This window comes from Buteo buteo, chromosome 13, assembly GCF_964188355.1.
Source record: "Buteo buteo chromosome 13, bButBut1.hap1.1, whole genome shotgun sequence".
In the NCBI taxonomy this organism is placed as follows: Eukaryota; Metazoa; Chordata; class Aves; order Accipitriformes; family Accipitridae; genus Buteo; species Buteo buteo.
This window is the reverse complement of record NC_134183.1, coordinates 39,163,613-39,185,186: the sequence shown is the minus strand read 5'-3', so window position 1 is coordinate 39,185,186 and position 21,574 is coordinate 39,163,613. Positions and strand designations below refer to the sequence as shown.

Below are 21,574 nucleotides of genomic sequence, written 5' to 3'. Positions count from 1 at the left end.
CACGTCCTGCCCCCGCCACAGAGCTGCCTGCCCCCCATGCAGCAAGGGGCAGCAGTTGCAGCTCATCAGCATGTGGCCCTTACCTTCAATCTCTTCCCGCAAGATAAATCCTGACAGCACTAGAGGAGACAGAAAGCAAAGAGGCGTCAAGGTCCTGCCAGGATCCCACCCTGCCCCATGCACTTCCACACCAAGGGACAGCAAGGAGGATGGTGTGAATGGGTCATAAATTAGCACATGGAGGCAGATGCACCTGGCAGAGGTGGTGTTATGGGGTCTGCAAGGCTTGCCCTTCAAAACCTGGCACCAAGCCTTCTCCACAGTTTGCCATGCCGCCCCACAGCACACCTGGGCAGCTGGAAGAGCTGCCAGGCTGCTGAGGGCTCCTCACCTTCTGGGCTGAGCAGGAAATCGGTGGAGTCAGTGCCGTACTCATTGCTGATCACGCACCGGTAGACCCCGCAGTCCTTCTGGGATGCCTGCACAACAGCCAAGGCTGCCTGGCCCTCATCACCAGCGCTGGAAGAAACCGGAGCATGGCCTCAGCCCTGTGTGACACATGGGAGCACAGGGGAGCCCCGTGACAGGCACTGTGGGTGGGCACTGTGCTGCCCTTGGAGGCCTGGAAGAGGGCTACAAAGGAAGACAGCCCAAGGGCAACCCAGCCGCTCCCCTGGCACCTCGTGGCACCAGGAGTCCTGCCCTGCAGTTTGTACTCACAGAGATGCTCGTCTTCCAGGCAAGCCCTGCAAAATCTGGCCAGGATTGGGCTACAGACTGATAAAGGTACTTGCCTCTGAGTGTGGCTGGGTCAGGGCTGTGCTTGGGCTAACAGACTCGCATCTGGATCGGATGGCTGGAACAGCCACAGAGGTGTCCAGCTTCATTTTCAGCTGTTCACAAGTGAGGGTGGACACCGCTTCCCATCCTGCAGCCTGCCCCTCTCCAGGGGACTGGCAAAGCGCAAGCTCTGTATCAGCAGGCTGCTGTTCTTCTCCAGCCTGCAGCACCACGCTTTGGGCTGGCAGTTCCTCTAGCCAAGGTGGCGACACACCAGGCAGATGGGTCTCCACAAGAACCAAAGGCCTGTTTCTGCCCCGCATGGCCAGCATGACCCAGCAAGGGCCCCAGAGGGAAGAGGTAGGACCCTCATCCTGAGACCCACTGGCTGAGCAGACTCTGCTCTGGTCAGCTAGAAGGCAATGGCCACTCCTAGTCCATCTGCCCCAGCTCAAATATCTGCCGTAGAAGATCGTTTCTGCCCCAGAAGCACCTCTTTCTGCCTGCTCATTGTAAAGGGAGCTCAAGGGATGCTCAAAGGCATCAGACAAATGCTATCCAATATGAATGATGTTCCCACACAATCCCTTGGGCTTGAGAACAAGCTGCTCTCCATAATGTACCCAAAGGGGCATCCAGGATACAAGAAGCCTGGACGTGCTCTCCCCGTGCAAGGGCAGTGCCAAGGGATAGAGAGGGCACAGCCAGAGCTGCTTTTTCCCTGTTGGTGCTTGCCAGTGGTGGCTGCATGGAAGTGCCTGTTCAGGTGCAGCATGCAGACCCTTCCAGCACAGCTGCCACCCTCACATGCATCACTTGGGGTCCCAGTTTTGCAGCTCACATGCAGCCCTCAAACTCTCGAGATGGGCACAGCACCTTCCTTGCCCTCCCCAAGGTTTGGGTTCAGCCCCTGCCCTCCCCAGGGCTCTGCTACTCAAAGCATCAGCCCTTAAGCCAGGCTCCAGATGGAGCATCAGTAGGACAAATTTGGCAGCAATTCCCCATCAGGGTGATCCCTCCCTCCCCAGGCACTGAGAAGGTAAAGTTCACAATGTACCATGCCATGCAATGAGCTTCTCATGCAGCCTTAATAGAAGGGGCACCTTCAGCCCAGTAAACACAAGGAGCTGGATTTAACACACGAACCCAGGGCTATGCATAAGGACTACAATGAAGCAGAGCTGGCAGGTTACCTCCTTTGGGCTTCTGCTACAGGGATCTCGTCCTTGTACCACATCAGCTTAGAATCACTCAAAATATTGAAGAACTGGCACCAAAGTTTCAGGTTTCCTGATGCATCGGAAAATTGTTCTGCCCTGATCTTACGAATCACCTGTGGAGCTAAGGACAGGGTGCAAAGAGATCGATGGTGAGACACACAGTGCTGGCTGCAGCTCTGGGGACAGGCCAGCCTACCCCAGAGCTGCTGCTTAGGACTTTGGTGTTGGGTATCACATGTATGTCAGCACAGCCTGGTATAACATCGTCTCCCCAGGGAAGGTCTCAGAGCTCCACTTGGATAAATATGGTGGGATACAAGTGGTACAAATTCGTTTAACAGTGCACCACTGCAATACCTAGTGGGGCTCGGCCAGAGGCAATGTAGAAAAACACTATCCAATGTTGGAGGAAACATTTATCTACTGAAGTAGGGGTTTATCGAGGTTACCCTTACTTTTGCAAGAGTCCTGATATCTGTGAGGGTATCACTTGGGTCCTGCAAGCACTTCAACACCAGGATTATGCCTTTTCTAATTCGATGTCACAAGGGATCAAATTAGCATTGACCATGGAGATGGAAAAGGAGCATGCACCCTACGGATGCCCACTGGGCCCCTGACCAGCATGAGGCATGCTGAGGACCAGGACATGGAGACCAAGAAGAAGAGGATTATATGATTCCTTTGGCCAGGGAAGTCCAGGCTATGGAGACAGCCAGTCTCAGCACTGCTGTCTCTTGTGTTCCTCCGCCCTCCCTGCGCTAAGGTTGAAGTCTTGGGGCAGACTTTTGGCTTTCAGACGGCCAAAGGGCGATGCTGAAAACCCTGCAAATGCACAAAACTCACATGGCCCCAGCTGACTATCACCAGCTCAGTTGGCCAGGCTCCCTTTGTAGGCAACAAGAAAACATGCTTCATGGGGACTACCTCTTCCCTTACCTTTAAATGGGTTATTTGCTTTCTTGGATTCTGCTGGCTGTGCTTCTGGCTTAGCATCTTCAGGGGCCTCGTGGTCACCACTGCTGTCACTTGTGGGCTCCTCATACAGCTTAGGAACCTCCAATGTGGCCATCTTCCTTGTGGGGGTTGGTGAGCGCTGGTCTGCGGGAGGGGATGGAGCCAGGGCAGGCGACTGCAACAGGCCCGGGTTCTTCCTGGATTGCCGTGGCGAAACGGTAGGACTTCTCATGTGCCCTGGGCTCTCTGGGGTTGCCTCCTCTTCCTCCCCCACCTGCTTCGTTTTTGGCAGGTATATTTTGCGCCGGGCCCCAGAAGCAAGCTCCTCTGGCGTTGCACAAGGTAGCACTGCCAGAGGGTCACCAGGGCTCTCTTTTTCAGGGCTCACTGGAGGCAAATCGGAAATATTATTAGGAGGCTGCCCCACTCCTGCTGCTGGTATGCTGCCCACCACGATGGAGGGCACAGAGAGCTGGGGTGGCCCCTCTGCCTCGGGAGCAACCCGGGTACGTCTCTTTGGTGGCACAGGCCTGCAAGCCAGCATCTCCTTGCTGGTAATGAATTCCTCGTTAATCATGCCTGTGATCCGCCTGGATGTCCTGGGGGTCAGAGGCAAGTTCTCTGCTGTCTGGAAGAGCTGATTGTTTTGTACCTTTTCCAAAACTCTCCTTGAAGTGCGGGGGCTCAGGCCTGCAATGCCTATCTCTGGGAGCATGACTTCCTCTGCATCAGGCTGCTCCTTGTCCCTGGGGTCAGTGTCTTCATTCGCAGCATCCTTACTGCTATCTGACATTTTTAAAAGCAGCAGCAGATAGTTCTTCAAGGAGGAAACAAGGTTTTTGTGCTGCATCTTCTCCTCCAAAGACATCTCCTGTGGTCTCTCAGGGCTAGGCAGGACCAGTGGTACTTGTGGCTGAACCTCAGCACCTCCTTCAAAAGTGCCTGAAGGTTCTGCTGGTTCCTGGGGCGGAGCTGCTGTGGCTGTTTGCCCTTCCTCTTGCTTCCCCTGAGGTCCCACAGGCACTGGTTTGGCACTCTCCTCCCCTAACATGCTGGCTGAAAACTTCTCTTGCGGGGTAGATCCACCTGCCCTTTTAATCTCCGTTTCTCCGCCCGCAGGAGGCAGCAGCTGGGCTCCAGACAAAGCCTCTCCTGCTGTGGCCTCCATCCCTGGGGCGTCGTGAGCTGCAAGCTGTGCCTCCTGAGCCACCGACGTCCCCACTGCAGGAGCAGGACACGGCTCTTCCTTGGCAAGCTGAACTGAAGCAGGAGCTGATGTTTCAGTCTCTTGATGTCCCAAAGGTGTCCTTCCCACCTCCCTGTGCGCAGGCCTGGGATATGGCTCTGCTGCACCGCTCCCTCCTGCCTCTGCACCGGGATGGCTCCTGGACAGCTCTGCTCCTGCCTCTTCACTCTTCCCATCCTTAACTGCTGTCTGATGTGTGATTTGCTCAAGAGGAGCGTTTTCTCCAGGCTCTGGAGGACTCGATTTCTTTAGCAATGGTTCTTCCTCACCTTGGCTTTTGTCCTCTTGATTTAACCGTCCTTGTTGGGTCTCTCTGCCCTCAATAGCAGGGGAATGTCCTTCTGCCTGCTTCCTAGAGGGAGGGTGCTCCTTGCTGGACTGCACGTGGTCTGGAGACAGTGCTGGTGGCTTTGGTGGCTCCTGAGGCCTCAGTCGAGGATTTGTCCTTTTCCCAGCCCCCCTGGTCTCCTGGCAGACAGGCATCTCTTTCCTGAGTTCCTTTAACTTATTGGCTTGCTGACGGGTCTCTATGGTTGGACTGGACACTGAATGTTTTACGTCACTAGCAGACTGTCCCACTGTTGCTACAACCTAGTCAAAAAAGAAAATAGAAAATTAGCATCACTTTACTGCCTGAGTCTGCTCAGTGGTGCTTGTGGTCCTTCTGTACCATATGGCACTGCCCAACTTCTGCCTGAATCATAAGTATTAACCTGGTATCGCTGATACTCATCCAGAGTCTCCTGGCTTTGCCATTGTCCCACGGTAGTGGGTCCCAGAGCCCCCTGTCATGCTGCACAGAATGTTTTTTTCTTTTAATCTGCTCCAACTCTTCTGCCTTTCAATGCCTTGGTTGTACACGAAGAGGCAGGCAATCTCCCTCTCTAAAACATTCAATGGCTTTTAATTCAATCTCCTCTGACACAACTCCTTCCCAAGGAGCAAAACTTTCCTGTTTTCACCAGCTGTTGCTGAGACCTTGTATAATTTCCTTGCTCTTTTTTAAGACTCAGTGCTCCCCCTATACTATATCTGCAATCTCCACTGAGATGGGGTGATTGGCATGTCACACACTATCTGGATGAGGCTGCCCAAATGATTTATAGTGAAACTGTACACCGTGACGTTATCTGCGCTATTCGACCATCCTGTTTCTTTGACATTCGGGAAGCTCAATGTTTCCGACTGCAGTTGCACGCCAGCAGACGTTTCAGCAAGCTGCCCCCTGTGATGGCTGAGCTTTATCCCGAGGAGATCTAGTGAAATACTCCAGCCAAGGTGCACTATCTATTTCTGTAGGATAAGGCTCAGGGGAGGCAGCGATACCGCTGATAGATGCTGTGCCCAGCTGGTGCCCAGCTAGCAACACCAGGACAATTGCATGGGAACAGGGCATGCACACAGCAGGTTCCCCTCCCATCCCAGAGGATCTGCTGCTAAGGATTTTCTCCTGAGGTCTCTGACTTGAGCTTTAAGCCTCCAAAATGAGGTCCAGGGGAAAGGAGGGCTGTGGCACTTAGCCCTTCTATTTTGTGCCACTCAGGCTTTGTTTGAATGCTTGGAAAAACCAGGAAAGGTAATGCCGGTCTCTCAGCAAGCCCCTCCCCAAGCAACTGTTATGACAATGTGAATATCAGAGGACTGGGGTGGGAGCAGCAGCATTAGGGGGACCATTCCTGCACACAAAATTCAAGTCTGCTTCCTTGGTAGATTCCAAAGGATGCCAAAGGCCAGGCAGTTTCTGTCTCCCTACACAGGGAGGGCAGAAATAGGGCCCCAGTTCACAGGGTTGCACAGGCACCCCCAAATGCCACACATCCCTGCTGCTGTTCCCCTAGAGCCATGTCCCTAGCCTGCTTCGCTGGGCTGAGTGTCACAACACAGAGCATCCCAGCGCTCAGGCTTAAAAGGTTTTAAGAGACAGAAGGGCTTCACGCAGTGAAACCCCTTGGGTTTTACCACAGTATTTGGTCTTCCGTGGCATGGAGAGGGATCGGGATGGACACAGCCCAATCTAACCACAGGGCCAGCCCTGGTCCCTCTGCTCGGGGGGCTGAGTGGCACAGTGCCCAAGGGGGCTGGAGGGGGACCAGGGCTGGTGGTTCACAGATGAATGCACAGAGGTGGCTCTATGCAATGGTGCTGGTCAATGGGGACATCTCTTTGGCTGAAGAGAACTTGGGGTTTGGGGGAAATTTGTTTATCATTGGTGCACGAACTAAAGCTTATTCAGAAAAGCTTTCTGGGAGCTTTTCAGAAAAGTATCTGTCCTTAAGTAATCGTAAAACACTCAAACTAGGGGCATATAAAAGAAATATAATAAAATAATCAGTTTCAAAGTTAGGCAACAGTGATCATCATGCAAATCCAGTTTCTCCTCTGCTCTTGCGTGTGAGGATGTTCAAAGCCTGGCTACAGTCTGGCATTTTGCAAAGCTTTCTGCTACAGATAAATCCAGCTGAAAAGAGAAGTCCTGAGCATGAGGCCCAGCTAGGTCTCAAGGCCAGGAAAACACTCCCCTATGACCCTGTCTTGTTTAAGGGAAAGATTGAAAAAGAGAAAGACAAGCAACCGGCATCCTGGGGAGTGAAAATATCCTCAAACTCGTCAGGAGTCAGCTTTAAAGGGCTTTAAAATAGCTTATTTGGTCACACAAAAGCCTGAGCACTTTCCCCAGCATCACCAACTAGCTGAAGCATTCAAATTCAAATCAAAAGCATTCCCTTTTGTCTACACAAAGGCACATCAGCTGACACGTTACAGGTTTCCCTCTGTGAGTGGCTTTTTGAAGAGGAAAATACCTTGATGCATGTCAAAGGCTCAGGGATGGCAGCCCAAGCCTGGCTGCTACACACCAACACTTTCCACCCTCCTTAAGAGCAAGGGGCAGAGAGGGAGAAAATGAATGGCTTTGCCATGGGCTTGCCTGCACAGCAATAATTTCTGCAGCAATATGTGATGCTGATGGGTCGGGCTAAAGATGGGTTCAGGGCACTGCACTGTGTCGAGGCCAGGACCCAGACACTCGCTTCACTGCATAACACAGCAAGTTTCTTACCAGTAAATGGTGCTCCTACCTATGGCTAAAGAAATCTAGAAAAGGAAGAAAGGAAATTTTTTTCACTGGAGCACCCAGCAGTCCCACTTTCCATATCGTGGATGTTTCCACATCCTGAAATATTTGCTTTACCTACCAAGGGAGATGTGCTGCACCCAGAATGCCTCCTCTGATAGCCTTGGTCTGTACTGAAAGCGTGAACCTACCATAGCTCAAACGCCAAATCCTGACAGCACCTGCAAATCGGACTCAGAGAACCTTTTACAGCAGAAGGGGTCATTAAAGAAAAAAGAAAAAAAAAAAAAAAAAGACTGGTAGCTTCCAGTCTAGTATTTTCATGGAAAATGCTTCAGGTTAAGTGACAAAAATAGAAGTTGACTAAAAGATGCAGTGAGGGTCAGGAGCAGGTGCTGTGCCATGGCACTGCATTACCACCACAATGAGTCTTGCAACAGAGTTTTTCCAACAGGGAAGAGCCAAAAAATAGCCCAGATCTACTGTATACATGTTGCACTGTAAACAAAATTCAACGCCCTGCCTGGCGCAGTTCACATGGCGTACCTGGCACACTGCACTTATTTGCATGGGGGGGCTAATTAAACGCCGGCTGAAGCTCAGGCTCAATTGCTAAACTGAACAGATGTCATCAGTCTCGCTGCCTGTCATCCACCCCCAACTATAAATAGCCATTCAGAGCTCCCTGCTTAACTGACTTGGAAACATTTTGCATGAGGTCAGCCTGCCGATTAAACAGCATGCCTCAGGCCACCCGGAGACCAGCTGCTCAGCTGGAGGGCCCTGACGTACATCTCTCCTCACCACCTCGTCTGACATTTATTCAGGGATGGGGTGGAAGCTCTGCTGTCTGGGCACACAAAGTCCAGAAAGCCCTTTTTCCTGGGTGCTTTTGCCGGTGGAGACCTACAAAGCCTTGGCAACAGATCCCTTGAGGTACATGCAGCCTCCCAGGGCTGGTGCTACAATACAACTGAGCAGCACGAATATTTTTTTGTTGCAACCTCTGCGTTGGCTGCTTTCTGTCCTAGTTACCTCTGGACTGACGGCTTTATTTCCCTCCAACTTCTGTGCTTGGTGCTGGCCTCTCTGTCCCTCGGACTGCACACGTCCTGCCTCCAACACCTCTGAGGACAACGGAGCATCGTCTGTCTGTCTGCTGACTGCCACAGGCTGCAGGGCAGCTTTGCTCGCAGCCTCCTCCTTGGCTCCTGCCTCCTTCTTCCCAGCTGTCGGCTTCACTTGCTTATCAAAATACATCTCTTTCAAAGAGAAGTGCACATCACCGTTGATTTTAGTGTCCTGATTCACAGCTTTCCCGGGCTCTTTGATTTTTGGACTGTTTTCCACTTCTTGATCATTTGCCACCCTCAGACGTGTGTTTTTGCGTAAGGGGACAGGAGGGGCAAACCTTGGATTTGGAGAGGGGTTGGCCTTGTCTCGCCCACTTTCTTCTCGCTTGGAAACTTCCTGCTTTGCTGCTGGAGGAGCCTCCACCTTCTTTTTCTTTTTAGCCGCAGAGTCTTTCACCATCGGCTTAGTTGCTAGGTCCTCCACTGTCTCGTAGATGTACGCAAGAAAGCCATTCCCGTTCTCCTCCACACTTTCCAAAGAGGCATCTCCATTGGTGGTCACCTCTGCTTTCAAAGGTGCTATTAGTTTGTTTGGAAAGCCTGTCATTGCATTGACCGGCTGCTCCTTTGGCTCAGCAATATCCTCATGTAATCTGGACGGAGAATCGGCGACATGCACTTTCGCTGCATCCTCCTTCTCCCACGGATAGGTTCCGGACCGGAGATTCAGATCCCTGGCCAGCCTCCGCTTCCTCTGGAGCCGATCAGGGCTCATTCCCTGCAACTTCTCCACCTCCACATTTTCTTTCCCTCGTTTCTTGCCCTGTTCTATTTCTCGCAGCTTTTCTTCAGCTTTTCTCTTAATTTTTTCAAACCACTTCTGATGGATTTTGAACTCCGTCATGGTTCCCACTTCCAGCACTCCAGAGCAGGACACGATGCCTTTGTTATTTCTAGCTGAGGCCTGGTAAATGCCTGCATCTTCTTCTCGGCACCTGGAAACCAAAAGCTCTGCATGAGACCTGCCCGTCCTCCCCCGGCACTACCGCTGGGCACACAGGCATGCACGGTCTCCCGCTTCTTGCTCCAGAGGGGCCAAAAGACAAAGACATGGCCCTTGAGGTGCCTACAGTAGGTCTGGAGGCCTGGGGCTGGCCTCCCATCCCAGGCTCTGCCTGTTCTCAGCACTAGCAGATAAGCAAATTGGACATTAAATCAGTGCCCAGCTCCCCCCTGTGCTGTAACTCTGATAAGAGAGGGCTGTGATGGTGGAGGAACAGCTAGCACCAGGCTTCCCAACTGTTCTTGGCCACATTCCTCTGCAGGATCTTCTCCTCTCAGCTCTTCACAGCCTACATGACGTTTCTGTTCCTCCTTCACCCTACTGCCTTACCAAGGCCTTCCCACCCCGCTTCACAGGCAGAAGCACAAGCACTAGCACTCTCTTGTCACCCCTCAGGGATGCCTGGCCCATGGAGATCCCTGCTCCTGCAAGAGGTGAGCCAGCCTCTGACAGAAACCTGGAGCACACCTGGGGTGGCAGAAAAGCCCAGGCTAGAAGCACGAGGATGACAGGACTACCAGCAGTACTGATATTCTGTACTGTCAGACAGTGACGCACCTGTCTGACAGCCCAAATCCAGGACTCAAGGTGCAACAGGTCTCTGCTTGCTGGGGACACAGTGTGCCTGGCTCTCCAGAAACACAGTCCTTGTTTAAAGTTAAAAGAAGCTGCTGGTCAGGGCTGAATAAAGGAGGCCCTTGGCTACATCAGTCAAGTGCCAAAGCAGCCCTTTCCTTCCCTGACCTCATGGTGAGAGCTAGGAAAGGCCCTCCCGGGCCACGGCTGCAGCCCTTTCCCCTTTCTTAGGAAATGCCTATGAACTGTTTCTGTCCTTGTCTTGCCTGATCCCCTAGACCATCATCCTGGAGGCAGCCAGTACTTTCCCTTTGCTCACCTTTGTCCAGCCCTAATGCTCAGTTCCTGCCTGGTACAGCCATAGCACACGCTGCTACCAGCACTGTAAGGCTCCAGAGAGAGGAATTTCTTCTGACCTTCCTCTTGCTTGCAGCATGGCAGCTATCCCTAGATGCAGTAATGGATCTCATACTGATGTGATCCGGGAGTCATCAGAGCAAAGAGCTGAAGGGGAAGGGACAGCTGGGAGCATTGCAACGGGGGGCAGAAGGGGCCAGCACAGAGGCTGGGGGGAGATCACTGCTGACAGCCAGCTTGTCCAAATACCGAAAACATGCTCAGAGCTCCCATCACCAAATCCTACCACTCTCCAGCTTCTTTACTCACTTATACAGCTGCAGAGTGTGGCGATTTCCATGACGGAATATCTCATACTTGGGTAAGCCACAGTAGCGGTCCATCTCTTTATCATCCTTATACCACGTCACCTCCGGCTTCGGGTATCCTGGAGAGGAGACAGATGGTACATCAGGCTGTGAAACACTGCAACCAGTAGCATAGCAAGCCTGCTCCCGCAGGGACAAGGTATCAACAGCAAAACAAAACACTCCGGCAGAACAGGATACATGTTATTCTGGGTTCACCACATTGTTTAAATCACACAGTAGAAAAACTATTGTGAGTGCAAACCTGATGGGCTTATGCAAGTCTTTAGTCACTCCTAGGAATGGGGCTATTTTTGAGAAAAAAATCCCAGCACATCATTCCTGAATAGAGGGGAGTGGATCACATGATCATCTCCTGTAACACTGGCTGGGAGGAGAAGGTGAGCATACTGTCACTTTTATATGAAGAGGCATGTTTCGATGAGACTAAGGCTAAGGTTAGAAAACAGGCATTCGCCCCTCCATGGAGCTCACAGCATTTCGCTAAGTGTCACAGCCTGTAAGCTGATCCAAAAGTTTCCATTGAACAGAAACAACCTTGATTGCATCACAGCCAGCTTGGTGTCCTACAAATGTCACTTGACAACAGATGTCACCTGCCTTTTCAGTAGAATGACATCATGATGTGTGTGACTGGCTGGCTAGCAAGCCGGGCACGCAGCCACATTTCCCGCCACCGACAGGGGTGGTAGATCAGCACGAGTGTCCCACACGGACCAGTGCTATCCACAGTGCTCATCTCCTGCCGACAGCAGCTCTAGCTCAGAATAAGAGCAGTTTTCAGGGGAAAACTGCTCAAGCCAGTGGCCCACCTTGCTTCCCATACTTCCACATGGGGCTCCCAGCATAGCCAAGCTGACCCTAAGGGCATGGGATAAAAGTTTCAATGATCACGTCATGGCTCCGCTTAAGCTGATGCACTCAACAGTTGTTTGAAGCCCTAAAGTAGACATCCGAAGCTCGTCTCCTGCAAAAGCCCCTGCTGGCTTTCTGTGCTGCGAAAGTGAAGGAGTCCGGCACGCTGCTCACCTCTACCAGTCCCCAAGGGTCTCCCCACCAGCCCCTGGCACCCCTGAATGCAGCAGGGGGTCAGCTTTCATGGACAGCCCTGGCATGGGGCCAGCAAGGGCTCTCTAGGAATACCCAAAGCATCCAGACTCGATGGCTCTGAAGAAGAGAGAAGGCAGGGACAGGGCACTACCTACCTATCCTGGACACCTCCCAGCTGCCAAGCCACAGATTTCAGGGCTGACCAGGACCCTTTTCATCTCCAGGGTGAGGAGCCTCCTACTTGCACTAGCCAGAGATGCTGGCAGCCTGTAGCAATGCCTGAGCCCAGCTTATGCCTGCTCCCATGAAGGTCCCATAGCAGGAGTGAAAGACCAGGAGCAAAGACTCATCACCAGGAATTCACCCTGGTTTTGGCCAATTCAAAATGCCTTTGACCAGAAAAGCAGCATATGCCAAATCTCCCCCTCATGTACTGCTTGGTTCCCCCCACCCCAGTCTGCTCTTCTGATACATTCCCTGTCCCCATCCCTTGCCTGTTGGGGCTCTCCAGTGTCCTCTGGCCCCTTGAGGGACTTAGCCCACTGGAACCAGACAGGGTTGGGGAAATAGTCTCTGAAGAGTTTTCCTTTCCTGCTCTCCTCCATGAACAGCCATCCCCATAGCCCAGATGCCTCTGCAGACCAGATTTTACTCTATTATCTTCCTTTCCTCACTGAGGTCTCTTACACTGCACTGCCCCTGGCACCTTCTCTCTCCATCCTCACTGCTATACATCTCTCACATCCTTTGCTGCCTCATTCCCCTGCCATTGCTGCCATCGGCAGCTTTGGCTTTCTGTTGCTTAGTGCCTCATTCCTCCTCTTCTGCAGGAAGCCAAATCATGACTTTCTCCCAAAGCCCTTCCTGCAAGGCTCCCCATCCTCCCCTTCAGTCCCCATCTCGCCACAGTCTGCTCTTTGCTGCTGCCCTGGCCCTCCGAACCAGTTTCTAGAAGTGCAAAGCCCTCAGATACTTGTGGCTGAAGCAAATGAGCCCTAAACTGCTAACTGGAGGTGGCCACGAGAGTTTCCCAGTGATGGGATCACCAGGGATCGATGCTGCTGCTTATATTTTCCATAAATATTAGCTACTGACTGTACTTGGCAGCAGGACCCTGGGCTGAATAAGCCTGTGGTAGTTTCTTTCTGCTCCAGGGATGAGGAACGAAACAATTTTCATACACAGCTCACACTTTGCCCAGAGCAATCCTACCCTTCCCAAGGGCTGTTCTGCAGGCGAGACCTCCAGGAGGCCCCCACAGTTCATAACATAGGGAGCTGGCAGGTAGATTTTCCTGATAAACTGCAAACAGTAATCACAGCACTTCATTCCGGGAACTGCAAGCGTATCATTTCCGAGAAGCCCTGTGATGTCCCCTTGTGGCCTCTGCAGCTGATTCCCATTCCCAGCTGACATCTGCCGGAAAAAGCTGCAATTTCTATAGCTGTGTAGTGCCTCAATGAAAGGCTTTTCCTCCTGTTAAGCCTAAACTCTCTTTGACCTGTAGCACTTGCGTCCTTGAGGCTACCTGCTCCCTACCAGGGGCAACCGCTGCACCAGCCCCACGCAGGCAAGGAGGGACTAGCCCCTGCTGCACGCTCCAGCCTGCGGCGAAAGGGAGCTACAGGCAAGTGTTGGCTGGAAACCTGCAGGCAGAGGGATGCTGAAAGGCTTCCCACCTCCCACGCAGAAACAGTGGCCCCAGCTGCCTGTTCAAACACCAGCCGTCCCTCTCCAGGGGCTGTAACCTGAACCAAGCAAGGGATGAAGAGACTGTGCAGGGATAAGGCTCCCTGGCATGCCCTGCACTCCGTTGGGGAGGGGAGCTGCTGCTGACGCTGCAGGCATCCATCTTCAGGCTGCCGAGCAATAAATTCCCCTCGTCTGGGGCGGGGGGTGGGGGTGGGGGGGCAGGCATCACTCCTGCACATCCCCTGCAACCACAACATCCACAGCTTGCCCAGCTGCCGTGACAGGTCAGTTTCAAGGGTGCCGGTGGGACAGGGTGGCTGAGCCGAGGGCTCCGTCGGTGGGCATTGCCACGCACAGGGTGCCGGGTGCCCACCCTTAGTAGAAGCGCGTTGCAAGACAGAGCAGCCATTCATAAATCAGGCACTCGCCCTTCCAAAACCTGTCACTCCCGCAGACCCCCCGTGCAGCTGGTGCCGAGAGGGATTTGCCAGCAGCTGGTCCCCTGCATCCACCAGCAAGTCCCTGCAATTGCAGACAGAGCGGTGCTGGGCATTCCTGGGGAGAAGGGCAGGCGTCCACTGTACATCTTCGAGCACAGCAGAAGTTTATTGGTAAGTGTGTCTTCCAGCAGCATTGCTCCAGCATGATGGTCAGCCACTGCAAGACCCAGGAGACTTCTCTGAGCAAGGATTTTTTTCATGGAGATTGCCAGGTTTAGATCAAACATTTTTTCCCCAAAGCTGTTGACGTTTGAGAAGTCTTCAAAGCTTTGGTGACCTTATCCAGAACAGTTCTTGCAACAGCTATCCAAAATCACCCAGAAACTCTGTTTAAAGCAACTTTCTTGTTTTGATTTTTTTGGGGGGGAGGGGAGGAGTTAGTCTTCTGAAATTTGGGACAGTGGAAAGAGTTTAGAACAATTACAATAATCTCCACGGTTTTCTGTTTCTGCTTTACACAAGATATGTGGAGCAGGGGCTCAGGCAGTTTTAGGAGGAAAAGTCATCGTGAGATCTCATCCTTTCTGGCTTTCTGGATTTAAACCTCCCCATCACCTGAAGACAAGGAAGCTTCCAGTAAAGCTGACAGGAGGGACAGATACTCACTAAGAGCAGTAGTTCCCCATGCCACTGGCCTGCAAGCGGTGCTCATTCTCCATCCCTCTCTTGCCCTGGCTGCCCCAAACCCAGGCATCCTTATCTCACACAAGCCTGCTCTCTGCTCTTGTACTCACTACCCCATCCCCAAACCCACCCATCCACCTTTCTCACAGCCCTGCATTTCTCCAGACATACTTCATCCAAGCACTTCACTCTCGTCCTTCAAACATTTCCCTATGAGGGCCACCACAGATGTAGTAAGTTGAACTTCTTTATGCTTATGAAAATGCTCATTCACTAAGCACATGACTGTCTACTCACCTTACCCCAACTCTATTCCGCAAGCCATGGGCAGAGCCCTTTCTCCTCCATAGCCCTACAATAAAACCAGACAGTTTCTGGGCACATTGCTTCATTCCCATCCCCTCCAGAGACGTGCTACTCAACACAGTGCAGATGCCGACATTGATCGAGCACCTGCATAGCATGGGAGAGGTACCAGGCTGGACACTTCTTCACCACAAGCTCTGACCCATGAAGAGAGTGATGAGACTGAGCTCCTGAGCTGATGATTTGGGTAGCCAGGTCAGAGGGGGTGAACCTGCCTAAGAAGGGCTGAAATGGTGCTGAAGAGGCAGCTGTACAACGGTGGGCAATACCTGGATACTGACATACAATGGACTTGGCTAGACCCAGTCATGACCTCTCCCAGTTGGCCTCATTCCCTAACAAGCAATCACAGACGCAGGCCCCTTCATCCAAGCCCCCACATTTCATCAGCCGACATCTCTCCTTCCCAGGCAATGCTATACAGAAATGACTGAAAAGTTGTAAATCCCTGTAGGAACGCCTCCAATAAGGGCCACTCTCTGAAGAGAAGAGCCCAATATCCACTCACTGGGAAGGATCTGTAATGACCCTTGAGATCCTGAAGTCCAGACAGACCCACCAAGGGAAACACTTGGTGCAGAGAAGCGGGGTGCGCTCTGCTCTGTAAGAAACTGCACAGTAAACGGAAATGTTCTCATTCCCTTTTTCACATCTCTCGGAGAACAAAGGATGAACTAATTTTGTCTAAAAAAGAAAACATGTCATAACTGATGCAGGATTTGACCCAAAACAATCAAATCAGACGTGCTAGGGACACTGATAGCAGGCAGAACTAGACAACAGGAGGGAAGGAGGGTTTGTGCAACCACCGGAGAGCATCAGGAAGCCTGCCTCTGCCTGCCTGGTGTCTTCTTGCCTGCACCACCCAGCACATTTTGGAGACTGGCTCTTCAAACACTTGCATCTTGCTGCCTTCCTAGGACATGCCCAGCAAGTCACTGGTATTCACAGATGTGGGACCACCCCTTAACTCTCATTATTGGTCAAGAAGCAGCAAAAAAATAAGATGTTATTGTAGGACATGTATTCATATTTGTGGCTTGAGAGTCAAAACAGGAGCAGGTGACAGTCTGCCCTTTGCCTCCTGCAAGTTTATGAACCAAAGTGTCCCTGGACTCCAGCCACAGCAGTGGGACTGAGCTGGTTCCACCCTGGTCACTGGCCAGGGATGGAACTGCCACTTCCTTTCTCCATGTAATGTCTCCCAGTTGAATGTAAACATTATGGCAGGGGGAGATACCTAACTACTGATCAGACTTTGCAGTCAGAGTTCACTTTCCACCTCGTGCCCCTCTCTCCCAAAGGGATCCTGAGCTCCTAAAGCAGTCCACAGGACCACATGCAAGAGATGACCATATGGCATAGGTGGTTCAGACTGCTTTTAAGGATGTTTCTATGAAAATTCCTAATTTTGTAGGTTTATTAATTTAAGTGCATAAAGATATCCCCCAATCTAGTTTACCAGGTACAAAAATATTGCAATAGGCTACATGCTAAAGATGGTCATTTGACACTTTCCTTCACTTGAGCAGAAAATGAGACCAGTATCAAGTCTTCAACCTGGAGTAATACACCAGGTTGTGCTACACAGCACCAGCACGTCATCCAAAACTGGAAGGCAGCGTCCTGCCTACCAAGAGCAAGGATGGACTGCAGGAAGGGCTACACACTGGACAGAGTGCAGATCTGTCTCTAGATGTTGACACTTCAATTTTGGTACAAGCAGAGGAGGTTATTCCTTGGCAGCATGTCTCCTGCACAATATACAGCAAAGAGTTTCTCTAGCTTTTCCAGGTGAGATGCTGGAAAGGACATGGACATTGCATTTACAAGGACTCCCTGGCAGGGCTGACTGAAGTATCTCTTCCCCATTCCTCTTGAGAGGAAACTGAGCATGTTGGACATCACACGTGCAGGGCACTTCCCACCCTGTCATCCATCTATTCTCATGGTGAACTAGAGCTCAGCTGCACAAATGCACCTCACCTTGACAGAGCCCACATGGAGCCGATGGTATCATCTGGACTTTGGAAGAGATGAAGTTTGTTAGAGGGAACTCAAGGTGCAGCTGGTGAAGATTTAAGCCAGTGAGAGAAGCCAGGACCAGGCACTTTAAAAGGTGCAAGAAATCCTGAAAGAAGAGCAGTGCTACTGCATGTCCTTGCAATAAGCTGTCATGCTCTGGGTCTGCAGCACTTCTACACTTTCAGGCAAGGGAGGGTGGAAGACAGAATTGGATCTGCTATTACTCAGGATTTCCTAACATATCTAAACATCACTCATTTTTTGACCTCTGACACTTACGGCTTGCAGAATAGTGAGTTCCATGCTACTGCACAATATGCCAAGCTTTTGCTTTTAGAAAACTTTAACTGAGAAAGCCCTTCTAATGAATCACTGAAGGGCATGGCTTGGAGGCATTTCTCTACCAGCCCACTTTTGCCCTAGAAGCAGGAAGTGGTCTGCTGAAATTAAGCACCAATAAAATCAATATATCAGTTGTATCCTTGCAAGTTCAGAAACTCAGACCTGCAAAACAAGTGTATCCATGAGAGAAGAGCTAACAATTCAAAGCCAGCAGCTCTCAGAAGGGCTCAGTCTGCATTTCCTGGCACACAGCTTGCTTGCAGCATGTTTCTAATGGCAAACCAAATTTACTAAATCTTAGCAAAGTCTTGGTCCTCGAGACTAAGAGGCTCACTGGAGATACCCTCCTCCTTCCAAAATCTACAAACTTGTTCAATGTCTCTCACTGAGTAACCTGTTGGAATAATTAACATGGCAACATCAGGAAGGATCACAGAGTTGTAAACAAGTACAAACAATGGAAAAAAGAGGTTTTAGAATCCCTATATTTAAAGGACAAAAGCTCATGAGTAAAGAAGCTGCTTGCCTTTATACCAACGTGCTGCCATGCTAGGTCATCGCAATGCCTTAGTACCAAGCCTTCTTTTTCAGCCTCCCCCTCCTCCTCTTACTGGCCTAACCCATTCCAGTCCAACACTAGATTTTAGCTCACTGGGCAGAAACTGGCTTTTATTTCAGATGCTAACAGACACACAAGTTTATCACTGATGCAAACACAACTGCACTCTTAACCATTTACAGGCAGCAAAGAGAGCCAGAGTTGGCTCAAGTATGATAGCCTTAGTCTTCAAAACTGCACATTCCTGAGTTATGGAGTCCAGGGTTAGAGAGGAAGCAGAGATTAGGACAATAAAATGTAGCTGGCCCAAGCAGTAACCAGCATATTCCATTTTCTGGTCTTTAATTTGCCTTGTTTGAGATGTTAGGTTATGCCTTTGCCTCTTTACTATCTCAGGTGTTTCCCTCCCCCCCTTAAATTAAAGCTGAAATCATCATGCAATTGCTGAATCTTGGCAGTCTGACAAGGGTGGACTTGTTAACGTGTTGCCTTCCTATCACTTGCTCTAGAGTTTAACTAGTGCAAGTCCAGCAAGTGAGGCAGGACCAAGTTATTCACTGAAGACACTGTTACCTGTCACTATGCACGTGAATTTAGCATCAGAGTCCTCGGACACAGAACGGGATTTGATAGTGGTTTCAAATAGTGGCTGGGTTTCCTCCGTCAGCTGAGAAATGATTGCGCAGAAGGTGCTCCTGGAAGATTCAAGAAGCATTTCTTAGAGATCAAGGTACTAGAAAAATCAAAGGGTCCACTTTCTATCTCATCTCAGAAGCCTGCATTCTTGTAAATGCCCACCTTCCCTCCCATCATCCCTGCCCAAGGTTGTTCACAAGTCCAGTCCAGCATCAGGGTATTTGACTGTTTTTTCACTCCTAAGATGACTGTCAATTTAAAGTGTCATTTGGGAGACGTTCCCTTTGTCTTAGCCCTTATGGCCATTGGGGTAATGAATGTCAGGAACCATTTTAGTTCTTGATTACACCAGAACACTTCTTTGATCAGCCAGCAGGCTCAAAGCAAGACCCTAACAAAGTCAGCTTCACATTCCCAGTACTGCACCATCAGTGTTTCTAGTATTGTTCTGTTCACCGGGATTTTACTTTATTTGTGAAGGCTTCATATGTAATTTCAGGCCAAGTGTGAACTGAATGTGTATCCTGAACACAGCAGCCCTCTTTGAAAGCTTTGAGTTAAGAAAAGCTGCCTGCTGTAGGGACAGCTCTCTGAAGGAGACCTTGAGCCTGGCTTGCAGCTTTCTGAGCTCAGGAATTATATGTGAAGCTGACATCCATTCCCTGTTTAACCTCTCACTGCTGCAGGTAGGCGCCCACACTACATACTCCATGAGTTCAGCCACTGACCTTGAAGTTCAGGCTGGGACACCCAAATAGCCAGAACTATCCAAATAGTGCAATCTATGAAGCTCAGAAATGGACCTTAGATTCTCCAGTCATTTAAGCACTATTCAATGATAGATAAATCAACATATTCATACAGTACTGCCAACCCTCTTGAATCATCACCAAGAGAGGCCCCAGAAGATCTGGGCTTTCTTAAATAAAGGAAAATGATTTAATTCCAAGTTGGGTCTTCATTCACATAGTGCTCTGGGGCTCTTGGAGGGGAAGAGCTGCTTCCTTCCTTTTTCCCTCTGCAATTAAAACACTACATGTTTACAGTAGGAGAGAGGACCCCAAGGTCTCAAGTGCAAGGATGTTAGGAGAAACAGCAAATATTGCAAGAGAACTGGTAGCTGGCAGCTCTACTTAAATAATTTTCAGCAGTGAAACACATTCCTTAAACAAGTGATCAGCTTCTAGAGACATGCAAGAGGTGGAACAAACCCCCAGACCATTCCTGATACAGCTCCACCATGAGCAGAAGGGCTCATAGCACGTGGTGAGGGCTCCACAAGGAGGACCCAGGCCTCACAAGCAGCCCCCAGCTTGCAGGCAGGATGCTGGTGCTGCTGCTACTCATGCTCTACCTGCTGAGGGAGCAGACCTGTTCAGGAAAAACAAAAACACCCCCACATTTAGCATGAACCCAGCAAGGTCAGGTGCACTGACAGGCTCTGCAGCAGGGACTGAACTGCACGTATGGCTGAAGGTGCCAGGATAGCTCCAGCCACAGCAACTGCCTGTTTCATCCACCCGGAAAACTTACCTGGAGGCTGCAGTGCTATGATTTGCACTCTGACTTCCTGCTAGAATGGGTTTGTAAGAGATGCAGGGAGATGAGTCCCTGAGTAAAAAACAATTGGGATGCAGCGGGAGTCTCACACAGCTCCCAGGCACTTTGTGTTGGGTAAGGGTACGGGACAGGGGCAGCTAGGGCTATTGCAAACTTGACTCATCTGCTGAACAAGGGTTATAAGCACTGTCTATATCCAAACACACATGTGGGATGGGGTAAAAAACAGATGCCATAGCTCAGACTCTTTTCTGTGGAAATCGATAGTCCCCAGGAGACTGATCCTGGCAAGCAACTCTTCACACAACTACAGGGCCAGGAAAGGGCTGTGGGAGCCAACAGCTGTTTCAAACCAGAGAAACCTTTCCATACTCCAACCCCAGGAGAAAAAAATCCCATTTCCAAAGAGCAAGGCAGACAATCCAGTACCAAGGCAGTTACTGGTGGCGTTTTGATGGCCCCTTCAATACAGATGCCCATCCCTAGACCAGTAAATGCCTTTTAGATCCACATAAGGAACTTCCCAAGCATCAATAAACATTTCATACCCCAGCAGGAGAGCAACCAGATCAGCATCTTACAAAAAAGTGATGCGCACACACATAGTGCCACTTGGGACCAAGTTTAATCCCAGTACCATGCCACCAGTATCAGCAGGCAGCACCAGGAATAAGTCTGGTCCATTCAGTGCAAATCTCACAATCAGGTGAAATACAGCAAAGGCTACTGAATGGTTTAGGAAAGCAGCATCACCAGAAGCTGAGGGCTCCACAGGCACAGCAGATGAATCAGAGGAGACTTGCCCAATATACACTTGGCAGGGAGCTCTGGAAGGTCTATTTAATCTTTCAAAGAAACCATTGTATTAGTCATGGGAGGTTTAGAGACTGCAGCACTGTGGGGCTCTCAGCTGACTCACTCCAGCTGCAAGGAGACTTGTCCAATTCAAATTGCTTTCTAAACCAGTAATTCAGAAAATTCAAGAAATCTGATACAAAGCAGCAGCCGCTCTTCCTCCAGGCCTTCCTGAAGCTGCATCTTTGTTGCAGAAAAAGCCCTGGAGCCTAGGAAGAGAACACAGGCAATTCAGTAGCCTTTTTACATTAAAGAGGGATTTCCATACAAAAGCAGTCTGCAGGAAAAGGAGATTTGAGAAGTGTATTCCTGTTCGTCATGATTTTCTTTTCTGGACTTTTTGGGTAGCAATCCCACAGCTAAGCTATAGGGGTGTTTTGGAGAGGCCTTTCCCTCCACAGTCATTCCTCTTCCTGCTCCTGCAGCAAACCAGTAATGCCAGCTGATTTCCAAATGTGTTATTTTGCCAAAGGTAAAGTACAACTAAATAAGTGCATTTCAGGCCAGAGTCCAAATGAATGAGGATCTTCGCAATAAAGCACAGGCTGGCAGGGGGAGAAGAAAATTTCTTCTTTGAAAGTCTCAGGGCAGGCACATCTAATTTTTAATGTCTCTGTATGGAAGTCTCACTTTAATACCAAGAAGTAGCTGA

General features: G+C 50.5%; 1 protein-coding gene across 4 annotated transcripts in view; it reads right to left on the bottom strand.

The window, feature by feature from the left end:
- ALPK3 (alpha kinase 3) overlaps positions 1-21,574 on the bottom strand; it is a 34,701-nt gene that overhangs the window by 3,464 nt on the left and 9,663 nt on the right. For all 4 annotated transcript variants that reach the window (XM_075045783.1, XM_075045785.1, XM_075045786.1 and 1 more), the window contains 7 exons: positions 18,445-18,566; positions 10,655-10,772; positions 8,312-9,344; positions 2,940-4,794; positions 1,974-2,121; positions 392-519; positions 84-119 (listed from right to left, as the gene is read on the bottom strand). In XM_075045783.1, the coding sequence (XP_074901884.1) occupies positions 84-119; positions 392-519; positions 1,974-2,121; positions 2,940-4,794; positions 8,312-9,344; positions 10,655-10,772; positions 18,445-18,566 (3,440 nt within the window). The remainder of the gene's footprint in view (positions 1-83; positions 120-391; positions 520-1,973; positions 2,122-2,939; positions 4,795-8,311; positions 9,345-10,654; positions 10,773-18,444; positions 18,567-21,574) is intronic.